Source organism: Pan paniscus, chromosome 16, assembly GCF_029289425.2.
Source record: "Pan paniscus chromosome 16, NHGRI_mPanPan1-v2.0_pri, whole genome shotgun sequence".
In the NCBI taxonomy this organism is placed as follows: Eukaryota; Metazoa; Chordata; class Mammalia; order Primates; family Hominidae; genus Pan; species Pan paniscus.
This window is the reverse complement of record NC_073265.2, coordinates 34,285,734-34,303,062: the sequence shown is the minus strand read 5'-3', so window position 1 is coordinate 34,303,062 and position 17,329 is coordinate 34,285,734. Positions and strand designations below refer to the sequence as shown.

The following is a 17,329-nucleotide window of genomic DNA, read 5'->3' as shown; positions in this document are numbered from 1 at the left end:
CCATTACAAGGTCTCTGGCCTGTGACTCCTCTCAAGGCTCCCAGTGGGCCCTAGAAAAACTCAGATCTGTCAGACTGCTCCTGTGACTGGCACCTGGCCTCCATCAGACAAGCCCCATCCTGGCTGAAAACCACCACTGGGGCCAGGCTGCGGTGGGAGAAGAATGCATCTGGGTTGGGTCAGGGGGAAAGCGGCACTTCGGCACCCTAGAGCTCCATGGCTGGGGCCATGGGGGGCCATGCAGAAAGGGAAGCACTTTGCTTCCTCCAGACTCAACTTCACAATTTCAGGGGTGAGAATTGGAGTAGGATAGGGGAGTGGGCACAGGGCAGGAGCTTGAGACTCACAGAGACCCCAGTTTGACTCTTGGTTGTGCTCTGTGCCCAAGTCAATGAGCTTCCTTCTGCCTTGGTTGACCCAATAACGGTGCCCACCTCACCATTATTCTTGTGGAGATTAAATAAATTAAAGCATGCAAACCACTTATTAGCACAAGGGTAGGCACATAGTAATAATAATTATGACTCTCCATGCATCACCTTATTTAATATTTTGGCGATTAAATGAAACTGAATCAGAGAAAAGTGAAATAATTTCTCCAAAATCACTTGCCAGGAGGGAGTAGATCCAGGATCCCAGAGCTCAAGCCCTGGCAGCACACCACGACACCTCAGGAAATGTCAGCCGTTGCTGTCATGGTGTGTTGTTGTTATTGTCGAGGTCATTGTTGTTGTTTTTCTTTTTGAGACGGAGTCTCGGTCTGTTGACCAGGCTGGAGTGCAGTGGCGCGATCTCGGCTCACTGCAACCTCCACCTCCCGTGTTCAAGCCATTCTCCTGCCTCAGCCTCCCAAGTAGCTGGGACTACAGGTGCCTGCCACCAGGCCTGGCTAATTTTTTGTATTTTTTTAGTAGAGATGGGGTTTCACCGTGTTAGCCAGGAAGGTCTCGATCTCCTAATCTCATGATCCACTGGCCTTGGCCTCCTAAAGTGCTGGGATTACAGGCATGAGCCACCACACCTGGCCGAGGTCATTGTTGTTATGACCTTCCTGGTGGTTGCAGTGGAAACTAATAACAGAGGATGAACCACAGGAATTCCCTCCAGGATGTCTGCAGAGGGTGAGTGATTTCAGCAATAATTTTCTATTATTGCTCTAAGTAAGGGAAACTGAAACTGAAAGACTAAAACCAACCACTGTGAGTCAGTCTTATTCCTAGGGAGGCTACCCTCTCTCAATGCCACCAAGAAGAGTAGCCTGCCCAGGTGATGCCTCATGTTTGGAATTAGGAGCTGAAAAGAATAAAGAAATAACCACAGGAAACAGCACCAAGCTAATGAAGGGAAAGAGGTCCCAGGTGACCCAGTGGGACTGTGGACACTAACTTGTAACAAAAGGCTGCATTGTGCTTATAGAACCGGCAGAGGTTCCCGTCATCGGGGGGTGTGGCACAGAAGAAGATGGAAGGTGACAGATTGTATCGGCCCATCTTGCAGAATTCATCATTTTCTCGGGGAGCACCAGGCTCGATGGCAACACGATCACCTGGAGAGGAAAACAAAGATGGCACCATGTCCGAGGGTGGGAGCAGAGTCTGCCCGCTCTTTGGTCTGGTTCTTTGTTTTCCAACCTTTGAAAACAGCAGAAGCAGAGATGTTATGAAGGCTTGCATGCTCATGGGCAGATGCCAGATGAGAGAATCTAGCTTAACGAGCCACCCTCCTCCCTGGGGACCCAGGGTGTCCTAGGCAAGTGAGGAAACTTGGGATGAAGCACAGAGTCACTCTGGGGGAAAAGGACCAGCCCCCTCCTCCACAGCCCAGTGTGGCCTGCCCTTTTTCCAGCTCCTGCAACAAGCCAAGCCACCCCTCTATCTCCACAGCCACTTCCCAGCTAAGGCAAGCCAAGTATATTCCCATCTCACACTGCTGGAAAAGGGGTAGCTAATACATGGAGTTTGTGGGCATTTTTTCTTCATCTGCTTGGAAGATAGAAAGCAAAGCCTTTACAAAGACAAGAGCTATAATTACAGCATGTTTTATGTCCAGTCTGGTCATTTTTAGACAATAATTAGGAGTCAACTGATTCCTGGTAGTAGAACTGCAAAGGCCAATGACCTGCAGAGGACTCTGGTACAGTAGAGAGTAATACTTGAGGCTTCTGAACAGCCAGCTCTATTATATTTCTATTCTATGCCTCACTACACCTGCTTGGAAACCCAGCCTGAGAACTGCTCTCTAATTGTTTTTTTCTATCTTTTTATTATGAAGAATTTCAAACATACAGCAAAATTCAAAGAACTGTATAGCGAACACCTGGATACCCTCCTCCTACATTCTTCAAGGAACATCTAGCTATGTTCACTTTATCACATATCTATCCATCTACCCCTCTGTCTCATCTCTGTCTCCTTCCATCAGTCTATCTTCTTTTCCGATGCACTTCAAAGCAGGCTGCAGACATCAGTATACTTCACCCTGAAATGCTTCAGCCTGCATATCATTAACTAGAGTTCAGTATTTGTTTATGGTTCTTTTTTAAAGGTATCACCTAGGAATGCAAACCCCTTTTATGATACAGAACACTACCACTACCTCAGAAATCTTATTCCTCTGTATCTGTTCCCAGTCAATCCCCAGCCCCATCCCCAGAGGACACCAATGTTTTGACTTTTTTTTGTACCACAGATTAGTATTGCCTGTTCTAGCACATCACAAAAATGGGATCATACAGTAGATACTCTTTTGAATCTTGCTTCTTTCAGTTAGCATAATGCTTTTCAGATTGATCTATGTTGTTGTGATATTAACTGTCTGGCCAGGAGTGGTGGCTCATGCCTATAATCTCATAATCCCAGCACTTTGGGAGGTCAAGGCAGGAGGATCACTTGAACCCAGGAGTTCGAGAGAAACACAGGAAGACCTCATCTTTACAAAAAAATTTTTTTTAATTAGCTGAGCATGGTGGTGTGTGCATGTGGTCCCAGCTACTTGGGAGGCTGAGGTGGGAGAATCACTTGAGCCCAAGAGGTTGAGGCTGCAGAGAGACATGATCACACCACTGCATTCCCACCTGGGTGACAGAGCAAAACTGTCTCAAAAACAAATGACAGTTTGTTCCTTTTCATGGCTGAATAGTGTTCCAATGTAAGAGTATACCACAGTCAGTATCACCATTCTCTTATTGATGGAAAAAACCTGGTTGTTTCCAGTTTTCTCATTGCTGGTTTTTTGGGGTTTTTTTTGTGCATGTTTCTTTGTTTTTTTTTGTTTGTTTTTTGAGACAGGATCTCACTCTGTCACCCAGGCTGGAGTACAGTGATGCAATCACAGCTCACTGTAGCCTCAACCTCCCCAAGTTCAGGTGATCCTCCTGCCTCAGCCTCCCAAGTGAGGAAGGAGAAAGAAAAAAAGCAGGCAGACAGTTAGGGCAGGTCCTCGGTGAAATTCTTTCAAACAAAACAGCAGTCTGGAAAAAATCAAGCTGCAGGCACATAAAGAGCAGCTTGGAAAAATCAAGCTACAGGCACAGATAAGGGAGTGAGGCCCAACATAGAAATGCCTTGGTTCTCTGTGTAATCAGTGCACTCCCAGGAAAAAGTTTCCTCCCCTTTTTGGGCATGTACACAGTGGGCTCCATGAGAACTTGCATGGGGTGGGGTGGGGGCTTGCTTAAAACATGCCCGTAGTTGCTCAGGCAAGAGAAGCTGCACTCTGTGCTTGCCTAATACATGCTTGCAGCTGCACAAATAAGGGAAGCTACACAGGTAGCTACAGAGAAAAGGTAAGTTACACAACACCTAGACAGATAAGGGAAGTTTTTTATAAAAACCTTCGTATTTAACTGTAAAACAAAAACCCTCTTTCAGGTCTCCCGCTCTGCTGCTGAGAGCTTTCCTCTTTCACTTATTAAACTTTCACTCCAACCTCACCCTTGGTGTCCATGCTCCTTAATTTTCTTGGTAATGAGACAAAGAACTCTGGATAACACCTCAGACAAAGAGACTGCTACACTGACCCTAGACTGCTTCACCTGCAGGGGGTCATCTGGGATATGTCAGAAGGGTGAGTAGGAGCAGCCCCCCAGTACTTTACTTTCTGCAGTTTCTTATCCATAGTTTTTTTTTTTTCTCTCAAAATCAAATACCAGGCCTCTGTTGGTCAGTTAAGAGTGGTTAGTGCAGCCACCAGATCTGTAAGACTCAGAGGACAGGCTTGCTGGAGAGGATTTTGTCAATCCCCCATCGCCCTTGGGTGCTGGGAATGTCAGCTGTGTTCCAATCCAGTTTCCATTCATGGAAGACCTAGCCATCACATAGGGTTGGAAGGAGGTCCTGGGACAACTGAAGGTTTCTGGTTGAGGCTACACCTCAGTGTTATCTGAAGGCCCCCGAACTAACTCCAGTTCCTGACAGCCCATCACGGTGTTGGCACCAGGACTTCCAGTCTTTCCTATCACATTTTCTTCCATTCTCTCTTTTGTGACTATCATGTCTCCTATCCCTTCTTTGTATGCTATGCTGAAGGTGTTTTTACAACCTGGGAATATAATTTTGTTGGATAGAATCAGCCAGTGCCTTAGTAACCAGGAAAGTAACTCAAAGAATTGCTGTTTTTGTGATTTCCTAGAAACAGGGAGAATTCAAGATTTCAGTCTAAATTTTCACCTAGTAAGGACCTTTTTGTCCCCCAATGATAGGCATTCATGGCACTGTATGGGAGGATATTTCACCCTCAGTGAATACCCTCCTCTCCATTTGGGCTTTGCGCCCAGCACTGCCCAGTGAATCTTTTTTTTTTCTTTCTTTCTTTTTGTTTTTTTTTGAGACAGATTCTCACTCTGTTGCCCAGGCTGGAGTGCAGTGGTGCAATCTGGGCTCACTGCAAGCTCTGCCTCCCAGGTTCATGCCATTCTCCTGCCTCAGCCTCCCAAGTAGCTGGGACTACAGGCACCTGCCACCACACCCAGCTAATTTTTGTATTTTTAGTAGAGACGGGGTTTCCCCATGTTAGCCAGGATGGTCTCCACCTCCTGACCTCATGATCTGCCCACCTTGGCCTCCCAGAGTGCTGGGATTACAGGTGTGAGCCACCACGCCCAGCCAAATCTTTTTTTCTATTCATAAAACTTTTATTCTACTTAGATGAATTTAATACACATGTTCTTAACAATTATGCTTGGATTGTTCATGAAAATTTCATAAGACATTAAACAAACCTAGCCATCATCTCAAGTTGTTTTCCTGTTAACTATTTTACAGCACATGCATGTTAGGCAAGTATCAAAAAAAAATCACAAAAGCAAAAAACCTAAAAATCACAAAAGCAAAAAACCTAAAAAAAGGTTAAATACATGGGTTTTTGTTTTACTGCTGTGCTTGATATACATAAGTAATGAATATCAGCCAATTCAGTTTTACTGCATCTTTACTTTCACATTTGTTCCTCAGTTGTCTAAAACATTTAAATACAAATAAAATGAATGTAGCAAAAATAATGAAAGCTAACAGCAGGTAACTTTACAAATAATGGAATGTGAACTGTTTCTGCCCTTATCCAGAGTAAAATGGGTTACGACTGTCTAAAGGAACACTTCTGCAGCTGTAGTCAAAGGTGTGCGCGTTGAGATTGAGTATTCCACAGATATGCATGGTTTAACACGTGGGATCCATGGGATAATTGTTTCTACCACAGCCTTGTAAGTGCTCCAAACCTTAAAGTACCCACAATTACTACACCTGTGACTGGAACCAATGATCCCTTTTACTCCCAGCAGGACAAACCAATACGTAGGCAGTTTTCTTTGCTTAAATATGGAAGTTTCTTTGCTTAGATATGGAACACTGGCCCTTGTGAAGCCACAATGTACCAAAAGTACTATGCCAAACATTTATAACTTGTATAAAAATTCCACATCCCCATAATGGCCACTTAAAACGAAAACAGGTAACTCCCTAAATGTTAACTGGCTCTACTCCCCTACTATTAAACATAAAAACCACATGGGAAATATAGAAATTCAAATAGAATCTATAAGTTACCTTGGGCAGTATGGCCATTTTCACGATATTGATTCTTCCTACCCATGAGCATGGAATGTTCTTCCATTTCTTTGTATCCTCTTTTATTTCATTGAGCAGTGGTTTGTAGTTCTCCTTGAAGAGGTCCTTCACATCCCTTGTAAGTTGGATTCCTAGATATTTTATTCTCTTTGAAGCAATTGTGAATGGGAGTTCACTCATGATTTGGCTCTCTGTTTGTCTGTTATTGGTGTATAAGAATGCTTGTGATTTTTGTACATTGATTTTGTATCCTGAGACTTTGCTGAAGTTGCTAATCAGCTTAAGGAGATTTTGGGCTGAGACAATGGGATTTTCTAGATATACAATCATGTCATCTGCAAACAGGGACAATTTGACTTCCTCTTTTCCTAATTGAATACCCTTTATTTCCTTCTCCTGCCTAATTGCCCTGGCCAGAACTTCCAACACTATGTTGAATAGGAGTGGTGAGAGAGGGCATCCCTGTCTTGTGCCAGTTTTCAAAGGGAATGCTTCCAGTTTTTGCCCATTCAGTATGATATTGGCTGTGGGTTTGTCACAGATAGCTCTTATTATTTTGAGATACGTCCCATCAATACCTAATTTATTGAGAGTTTTTAGCATGAAGAGTTGTTGAATTTTGTCAAAGGCCTTTTCTGCATCTATAGAGATAATCACGTGGTTTTTGTCTTTGGTTCTGTTTATATGCTGGATTACATTTATTGATTTGCGTATATTGAACCAGCCTTGCATCCCAGGGATGAAGCCCACTTGATCATAGTGGATAAGCTTTTTGATGTGCTCCTGGATTTGGTTTGCCAGTATTTTATTGAGGATTTTTGCATCAATGTTCATCAAGGATATTGGTCTAAAATTCTCCTTTTTGGTTGTGTCTCTGCCCGGCTTTGGTATCAGGATGATGCTGGCCTCATAAAATGAGTTAGGGAGGATTCCCTCTTTTTCTGTTGATTGGAATAGTTTCAGAAGGAATGGTACCAGTTCCTCCTTGTACCTCTGGTAGAATTCAGCTGTGAATCCATCTGGTCCTGGACTCTTTTTGGTTGGTAAGCTATTGATTATTGCCACAATTTCAGAGCCTGTTATTGGTCTATTCAGAGATTCAACTTCTTCCTGGTTTAGTCTTGGGAGAGTGTATGTGTCGAGGAATTTATCCATTTCTTCTAGATTTTCTAGTTTATTTGCATAGAGGTGTTTGTAATATTCTCTGATGGTAGTTTGTATTTCTGTGGGATCGGTGGTGATATCCCCTTTATCATTTTTTATTGCATCTATTTGATTCTTCTCTTTTTTTCCTTATTAGTCTTGCTAGCACTGCCCAAGGTAATTTATAGATTCAATGCCATCCCCATCAAGCTACCAATGACTTTCTTTACAGAATTGGAAAAAACTATTTTAAAGTTCATATGGAACCAAAAAAGAACCCGCATCGCCAAGTCAATCCTAAGCCAAAAGAACAAAGCTGGAGGCATCACGCTACCTGACTTCAAACTATACTACAAGGTTACAGTAACCAAAACAGCACGGTACTGGTACCAAAACAGAGATAGAGATCAATGGAACAGAACAGAGCCCTCAGAAATAATGCCGCATATCTACAACTATCTGATCTTTGACAAACCTGAGAAAAACAAGCAATGGGGAAAGGATTCCCTATTTAATAAATGGTGCTGGGAAAACTGGCTAGCCATATGTAGAAAGCTGATACTGGATCCCTTCCTTACACCTTATACAAAAATTAATTCAAGATGGATTAAAGACTTAAACGTTAGACCTAAAACCATAAAAACCTAGGCATTACCATTCAGGACATAGGCATGGGCAAGGACTTCATGTCCAAAACACCAAAAGCAATGGCAACAGAAGCCAAAATTGACAAATGGGATCTAATTAAACTAAAGAGCTTCTGCACAGCAAAAGAAACTACCATCAGAGTAAACAGGCAACCTACAAAATGGGAGAAAATTTTCACAACCTACTCGTCTGACAAAGGGCTAATATCCAGAATCTACAATGAACTGAAACAAATTTACAAGAAAAAAACAAACAACCCCATCAAAAAGTGGGCGAAGGACATGAACAGACACTTCTCAAAAGAAGACATTTATGCAGCCAAAAAACACATGAAAAAATGCTCACCATCACTGGCCATCAGAGAAATGCAAATCAAAACCACAATGAGATACCATCTCACACCAGTTAGAATGGCAATCATTAAAAAGTCAGGAAACAACAGGTGCTGGAGAGGATGTGTTGAAATAGGAACACTTTTACACTGTTGGTGGGACTGTAAACTAGTTCAACCACTGTGGAAGTCAGTGTGGCAATTCCTCAGGGATCTAGAACTAGAAATACCATTTGACCTAGCCATCCCATTACTGGGTATATACCCAAAAGACTATAAATCATGCTGCTATAAAGAGACATGCACACATATGTTTATTGCAGCACTATTCACAATAGCAAAGACTTGGAACCAACCCAAATGTCCAACAATGATAGACTGGATTAAGAAAATGTGGCACATATACACCATGGAATACTATGCAGCCATAAAAAATGATGAGTTCATGTCCTTTGTAGGGACATGGATGAAATTGGAAATCATCATTCTCAGTAAACTATCGCAAGGACAAAAAACCAAACACCGCATGTTCTCACTCATAGATGGGAATTGAACAATGAGAACACATGGACACAGGAAGGGGAACATCACACTCTGGGGACTGTTGTGGGGTGGGGGGAGGGGGGAGGGATAGCATTAGGAGATATACCTAATGCTAAATGATGAGTTAATGGGTGCAGCACACCAGCATGGCACATGTATACATATGTAACTAACCTGCACATTGTGCACATGTACCCTAAAACTTAAAGTATAATAATAATAAAATAAAATAAAAAATTTAAAAAAGAAAGAAATTCAAATAGAAGTAACATAAGCCTGTCATAAATTGTAAACAAAAACTATTTGTGGGACAGCATGGATGACAAATGGTCTACTGTGTAAATTTTAGAATGAGGCAGAAAAAAGTTGGAAGGCTGGTTAATTTTCCCCTCCTTCTCCTGCTTCAGCTTTGTCTCCTTAGGTATCTGATGTCCACAACATCAAGTTGTCTCTCAGTAATTGCATTATTAGTGTGCTGTCTTTGTATGACTCTTCCCTTAATGTATCAAGTTCAGCAATGGCTCCATCAAAAGCTGTCTTTGGAAGACAGCAGGCTTTCTCTGGGGAGTTCAGAATCTCATAAGAGAACACAGAGAAGTTAAGGGCCAGACCCAGTCTGATAGGATGTGTTGGATGTATTTCCTTTTTGCTGGTTTCAAAGGCTTCTTGGTATGCTTGTTGTGACTGATCGACAATCCCTTACTTGTCATCATCAGCGGCAACCTCAGCCAAGTAACAGTAGTAATTGCCTTTCATTTTCAAATAGAAGACTTTGCTCTCTGCTTGTGAAGCACTAGGGATCAAGAACTTTTCCAAAAGAGACAGTATCCTTTAGCTCTGTCTCAATTTTCTCTCTGTATTCTCGAGCCAACTGCTGTTCTATCTCAGCACCTTCTGTCTTTTGTTCAATACTTGAGATGACCCCCCAAGATGACCTACGGGCTCCTACAACATTTTTATAAGCAACTGAGAGGATTCCTCTCCTCATTGGATAATTCAGCTCCTTGCTCAGTTACAGACTTCATGCAGGCTGCCATGTTAACATATCGCTCAGCCTGCTCAGCCAGTTTGGCCTTCTGAACCAGCTCATTTTTATCCATGACTGGATGTTCAGTGTCTGAAGTGGGTGGTGGCGGTGGATAGACAGGGGCTCAGCAGTCTCTGGGTGGTGGGGGCAGCAGTGGCAAGGCTGAGACTCTGTCTGCCCAATGAATTTGAACAGTTCCTTTATGAGACAATTTTCTTTTGCTAAGAGGCATACTGTGGGGGTAGACTATCAAACCCCAAACCTCTTTCTAACCTCTGCCTGGAAAAAATTTAGTCAGAGTTTTTACCTAACATTTCAGTCCCTACCATGCCACCTAGTGAAATGGGATTTTTCTCTGTGGAGGGCACTATTGGCCCTTTGTCCAAGGCCTCTAGTTCCCCAATTTCTCTCCCTCCTACATCCCTCTATTAGGGACCAGGCTCCATGCCCCATCTGTAAACAGCAAAATTCCACCTTCAATAGTCAAGAGGAAGCCACCCTTGAGAGACAACTTTTAGCCTCAGTGCTGTCCCCATCACAGGGAGAACAGCCATTCAATCCTTATGTTTGAGGCACCTGTTCTGCATCCAGCTACATTGGAGTCTCTGGCTAACAGACAATTGCTTCTTCACATATCAGGCTTTGCTGCTGGAAGGATCTACAGTCCACTTAACTGCCTAAACCCAGCCACTTTCCTCCCAGAGGAAATTAGAGACTACTGAAAATAGATTTACATGCAAGGTGTGTAAGGAAAGTAAAATGTGTTTTGGTAAAAGATTATAAGAAGACATGGAAATGTAAATTTTGCCTGGAAATAAAGGATTGTTTTGAATTAGGTTAAGATAAAGCTGAAGGTTTGAGCAAGTTGTGGAAGCATTATAAAAATTAATCTTGCAAAGGAAATTCTTTGTCTGAATATATTGACTAAATTCAAAAGGGTATTCTATGTTTTTTACATAAATTGAGCATTGAAATAAAAGCACAACAAGGCTTTCTCGAGGCACTGATCTGCTCCTTAACAAAAATTTGTAGAGAGTTATAAAAGGTTTACAAGAATCTCACCTCATGATCAAACTGGGTAAGATTTGATAGAATTATCTCTAAGGTTTCATTTAAAAAGTTGGGGTTGACATTAATAGTAGACTAATGCAAGGGTGAAATTTGGCTTTCTCCTCTTGAACAGGATTTTCATGTAACATTAAAGACAGATTGTTTGGAAGCTAAGTCCTCCCTCTTAATGAGTGAAGGTTTTTGCCTTGTTTTAAAATGTTTTGGTCATGACTTTGGCTAAAATAAATAGTTTATAGTAATCCGTAATTGTACTTCATAATATCAGGTGCTTTGAACTGCTAACATATTTAACAGGCTCCCCCAAATCAAACTTCAGTTTCAAGGTTGTCTTTTCTAATCCCAAACTTTTGGGTACTATAGCGGGCCCCTGGAGCATCCAAAAGAGAGGTAAACAGGAGTATTTGACATGTTTAGTTACGTGGGATTGCCAAAGTCATGTTTAATCTTCTTTAGGTTATATTTTAGTGAATAACATTATGTTCCAAAATTGTATAGAATATCTAAAATTCTAATGTCTGAGTATTTGCTATCAATCATAATTAAGGTTATTGTGTAAATTATTGTAAACCACAGAGATAACCAAATTTCTTTGTCAATTGTGTTTTTAACTGTAGCTACCCTGGATATTTTGTCATTCACAGACAATTGTTGTCTTGTTTTAATCATCTTCAAAAGATAGTTTATAATCAGCTATAGGACTTTAATAGGTGCTCTCAAATGCAGGTTTCTGATAATCTTGGAGATTGTGACATTGGAATAGAGGAAAAATGTATAGGACTCATGAAGAACTGAAATGTTCATGAATATCATGCAGAGCAAGTATTAATGGAATGGACTGAACTAATAGAAAACTGAAGTAATCCTTTTTAACTTTCTGCTTAAAACATTGCTAATCCTTGTTTTTCAGAGTCAAGGGATTTTTTCTTTTGAGCTATCTACAGCTTTTAACAATTCAGTAATGTATACTCCTGTGAACAAAATTTGGAGTATGTTTGTTTCTTTCTGCCTGTTTCTCTAGACTTTGGAAACTATTTGTGAGTATTCTTGATTTATGGCAATATAGTTGTTTCCATCAGTGCAGTAAGAATCCATCTTCTTTTACAACAGGACACAACTAGAGAAACTAGTTGTTTTACCAAGGCTTTGACTGGAACAGTGTGCTTCCCTTTAAAAAATCAAGCTGGAGTTGCAGAGCCAATAAATGCCCCTTGGGAAAACTGGCTTCACATCTTGTCTACACAGTCCCTGTACAGGATTCCTAAACTGTGGTGAGTAAAGAATGTCAGTTTCTAACAGGCTCCATGTTCTTTTGACCTCAAGAAGAGAGGAATTTGCCCAACTCATAGGTATGTGAGTATACAAATCCATGGCTGGGCTCAGCTTTGAAAAGTAGGGCCAGGCGCGGTGGCTCATGCGTGTAATCCCAGCACTTTGGGAGGCTAAGGCGGGTGGATCACAAGGTCAGGAGATCGAGACCATCCTGGCTAACGTGGTGAAACCCCATCTCTACTAAAAATACAAAAAATTAGCCAGGCCTGGTGGTGGGTGCCTGTAGTCCCAGATACTCAGGAGGCTGAGGCAGGAGAATGGCATGAACCCAGGAGGCAGAGCTTGCAGTGAGCCAGATGGCGCCACTGCACTCCAGCCTGGGCGAGAGTGCGAGACTCCGTCTCAAAAAAAAAAAAAAAAAAAAAAAAAAGAAAAGTCCTATCTGAAGTTCCTCGCAAAACAGAGTTTCATCAAAGCCAATTTTAAAAGCCTATGTAGAAATAATTATTCTTGCTGTACTTTATGCAAATAATCAGGCCAAGTATAAGACTAAAGTTTATTTTGCAAACAACTCAGTCTTACTGTGATTTGTTTTTGACAAAAGTGAGGACTGGCAAGAGAAAAATATGCTTCAAAACTTATCATACATTTGTCCATTAAATTCTAATCTCATTAGTTGTTTTAAGTTTTTACTTAAAAACTTAGCCTACATTTTAGACTAACCATGCTTATTCCTGTGAACCAATCAGTGATCTCTGGCTGCAACTCAGAAGAAACAAAAGAGATCAGTAATATAAAAAATCTGGATCAATATTTTAATTCTGAGCAATTATCCTGCAAATCCTGCCAGATGATGGGAATGAATGGGCGGCCCATAACTCAGAGGTTTCCTTGTTTGGGAAAATAAGACCAAGGGAGCTAACCAAAGCCAAGTCCCATGCACCCAAATCTTGGCAGGCATAACTATAGCTGCCAGTTATCTGGGCACATTGTCAGCTTTGGGATTTTTGAGCTTTTCTTACCCCCTTGTCTTGTTTTGATATATGTCTTCTAATAACCCACATTGTTTTTTCTCACCTAGAGGTTATCAAACTCCAAATGGTGATGCAAATGGAACCACACATAGACACACCTTTCTTCTGAGGACCCTTAGATAAGCCCCAGAAGGAACCCTGGCTGCTGTCCCCCACACAACCCCCACCTCCAGCAGAAAGTAGCCAGAGAGATTATCGCCCTACCTCCCTAACAGCAGTTAGAGTCTCCACTCCTGAGGTGGGAGATGAGGAAGGAGAAAGAAAAAAACCAGTTAGGCACACAGTTAGGGCAGGTCCTTGGTGAAATTCTTTCCAACAAAAGAGCAGCCTGGAAAAATCAAGCTGCAGGCACAGATAAGGAAGCAAGGCCAAACACAGAAATGCCTGTGTTCTTCGGGTAATCAGTGGGCTCCCAGGAAAAAGTTTCCTCCCCTTTTCAGGCATGTACATGGTGGGCTCCATGGGAACTTGCAAGGGGGTGGGCAGGGGCTTGCCTAAAACATACTCGCAGTTGCTGAGAAAAGAGAAGCTGCACCCTGTGCTTGCCTAAGACATGCTCACAGCTGCACAGATAAGGGAAGCTACACACGCAGCTACACAGATAAGGGAAGTTACATAGGCAGCTACATAGATAAGGGAAGTTTCTTATAAAAACCTTTGTATTCAACTGTGAAACAGCAACCCTCTTTTGCTGCCCCCTCCCTCCACCCCCGCTGCTGCTGAGAGCTTTCCTCTTTCACTTATTAAACTTTCGTTCCAACCTCACTCTTGGTGTCCACACTCCTTAATTTTCCTGGTCATGAGACAAAGAACTCTGGATAACACCTTAGACAGTGAGATTGCTATGTTGACCCTAGACTGCTTTACAAGTAGCTGGGACTATAGGTGCATGCCACCATGCCTGGGTGATTTTTGTTTTTGTTTTTGCAGAGACAGGGTTTTTCCATGATGCCCAGGTTAGTCTCAAATCCCCAGGCTAGTCTCAAACCCCCAGGCTCAAGCAATCCTCCTGCCTTGGCCTCCCAAAGTGCTGCGATTACAGGTGTAAGCCACCATGTCCATCCCTAGTTATTTTTCATGACTATTTTGCCTCCTCATCAAGGATGGGAATGCCTCAGGATCAGTCAGTCTTCTGCTCCATATTTATTTTTCCATAGTGTCTACTGTTGTGCTAGACAAATTTTTATTGCTAAACATAGAATTTGTGGATTAGGGGAAAACAAACCATGGGACACAAATGTCATTAGTATCTAGAAGGGCGTTACTTATTGGCAAAAATTTCCCCTGGAATGTGACAAGTAAAACCTGTTGGTTAAAGACAGTAGCACTTTTCTGTTGTAAAGGAAAGGGAGACAGGTAGGAATAATTGAGGACAGATAGTTATCCTGAGGTTTGGGGATGGTTTAGATGGTTCATCTTCATGCAGATACCCAGCCCTGTGTAGGGGAACTCCAAATACACTGTCAATACAGCAATGGCCTCCATGTTTGAGAAAATAGAAAGCAGATTTACAGGGGATTTTAATATCACAGGTATTGCTACACATCAAAGTTACAATTGGATTTAAACTCCATCTGAATTTGGGGAGTGACCCATACCAGCGAATCAGAGACCAAACTAGAAACCCTGGCAGACCCCCTGCCTGAGCTCAGACACTAACTCCACAGAGAACAGCAGAAATCTCCCCTTCTAGCAGCCAGGAACAAGCTGGAGACCAACACGGCTGAATGCCAGTGAGGCAGGAAGCCATGTGGCAGGAGCCCAGGAAAGGACCCACAGGCCTTATCCTGCCTCAGTACCTGGTTATTCAGGAAAGGTCTGACGGACAGACTCCACTGGGAAGAGGTGCTTAAACCTACTACACAGAATAGAGTTTACCAATAATGGTGGGATCAAGTCCTGCCATTTACCAAATGCCCATTGTGTGCCAGGTACCAGGAAAGGCACATCACAAAATCTCCCTTCCCTCACCATAAACCAACAAGATGGTGTTATCTCTGCTTTAGCAATGAGGAAACAGAAGCTCAGGTGGTCACGCAGTGATAAGCTGTGGAGATTTGACTGTCTGCTCACCTCTGTACTAGTGTTCGGGCCCTCTGGAGCCTGAAGAGGATGTTAGGAACCTGGTGAGGCCTGCTGAGGCCATGGAAGGTCTGGCCTTTATTCAGCAGGGAAATAATAAACAATTTTTCCTAAGTCTTTTTGTGTTGAAAGTACTCACAGAATAGTGTAGAGTCCTGGTACATAGTTAGTGCTCATTAAAATAAGTGGTAAAGGCTGGTCTGAAGGTAGTGCATCATCTTAATTGGTTGTTCATACTCAGTTACAGATAATACTCCTTGTTCTACTCTTTCCCCACTTCTCACTACTGCACTTGACTAGTCTTAAAAAAAAATAGGAATGCTTCCATGCCTTAGAGTTATTGACTTATATGTATGTATGTCTGTTTGTTTGTTTATTTATTTATTTATTTGAGACAGAGTCTTGCTCTGTCACCCAGGCTGGAGTGCAATGGCATGATCTCAGCTCACTGCAACCTCCACCTCCCAGGTTCAAGAAATTCTCCTGCCTCAGCCTCCTGAATAGCTGGGATTACAGATGCATGCCACCACGTCTGGCTAATTTTTGTATTTTTAGTAGAGATGGGGTTTCACCATGTTGGCCAGGCTGATCTTGAACTCCTGACCTCAAGTGATCTGCCCGCATCAGCCTCCCAAAGTGCTAGGATTATAGGCGTGAGCTATTATGCCCGGCTGACTTATATGTTTAAATTCTGTAAATGCGCATTAGGAAATATTTGATGAGTTGTGGTCTTCTTTCTAGATTAGTTGATTAGAATTTTAAGTCAAAGTTAACATATGAAAGACTTTAAATCCAAATTTTGTATCCTAAGGAAAGAAAAGGACCCACAGAAATCTTTATGACCACCAAAATATGTCTGTATTTAGCTGGGCATGGTGGTTTATGCCTATGTAATCCCAGCACTCTGGGAGGCCGAGGAGGGCTGATCACCTGAGGTCAGGAGTTTGAGACCAGCTTGGCAAACATAGTGAAACCCATTCTCTATTAAAAATACAAAAATTACCCAGGCGTGGTGGTGCGTGCCTGTAATCCCAGCTACTCAGGAGGCTGAGGCACAAGAATCACTTGAACCTGGGAGGCTGAGGTTGCAGTGAGCTGAGATGGCACCACTACACTCCAGCCTAGACAACAGAATGAGACTTCATCTCGAAAAAATAAAATGTCTATATTTGTCTCTTCCTTCTGTCTCCTCTGACTCCCTCTGCTTTCTCTCCTGTCCAGTGAACTTTCTGCAAATGATGCCTATGTCATTAAGGATGAATTCTTCCACCTAGCCTTCAAGATCCTCCACAATCAGGTGGAGTTTTCATATTATTCAGTTTTACCTTCTAATTATGATTATATTATGATAACATGACATTTCACAGTTTTACAGTGCTTTTTAAATTTTATTTTATTTTATTTTTTTGAGATAGAGTCTTGCTTTGTCACCCAAGCTGGAGTGCAGTGGTGCAATCATGGCTCACTGCAACCTCAACCTCCTGGGCTTAAGTGATCCTTCTGTCTCAGTCTCCTGAGTAGCTGGAAATGCAGGTGCACACTACCACACCCAGCTAATTTTATTTTTTGTAGAGACAGGGTCTCCCTCTGTTGCTCATGCTGGTCTCAAACTCCTGAGCTCAAGCAATTCTTCTGCCTCGGCCTCTCAAAGTGCTGAGATTACAGGTGTAAGCCACCATGCCCAGCCAAGTGCTTTTTAAAGGGGGACTTTTATAAAGATTATGCATGTTTATCATCTCCAATAACTCCCCAACACAAAACCTCTGCTCTGAGCAGCACAGACTTATCTGCACCCAGATGTGTTACTCTCACATCTGTAATTTTGTTGTTCACTTCCTCTTTTTTTTTTTTTTTTTTGAGGTGGAGTCTTGCTCTGTCTCTCACCAAGGCTGGAAAGCTGGCATGCAGTGGCACGATCCCAGCTCACTGCAACCTCTGCCTCCTGAGTTCAGGCAATTCTCCTGCCTTAGCCTCCCAAGTAGCTAGGACTACAGGCGCGTGCCACCATGTCTGGCTAATTTTTCTATTTTTAGATAGAGTTTCACTATATTGGCCAGGCTGGTCTCAAACCCCTGACCTCAAGTGACCTGCCCACTGCAGCTTCCCAAAGTACTGGGAT

At 42.4% G+C, this 17,329-nt stretch overlaps 1 protein-coding gene and 1 pseudogene across 2 annotated transcripts in view; both read right to left on the bottom strand.

Moving 5' to 3' along the window:
• SORD (sorbitol dehydrogenase) overlaps positions 1–17,329 on the bottom strand; it is a 52,180-nt gene that overhangs the window by 12,238 nt on the left and 22,613 nt on the right. For both annotated transcript variants that reach the window (XM_034938679.3, XM_034938680.3), the window contains exon 4: positions 1,387–1,546. In XM_034938679.3, the coding sequence (XP_034794570.1) occupies positions 1,387–1,546 (160 nt within the window). The remainder of the gene's footprint in view (positions 1–1,386; positions 1,547–17,329) is intronic.
• Positions 3,113–9,857, bottom strand: LOC100974394 (14-3-3 protein zeta/delta-like; annotated as a pseudogene).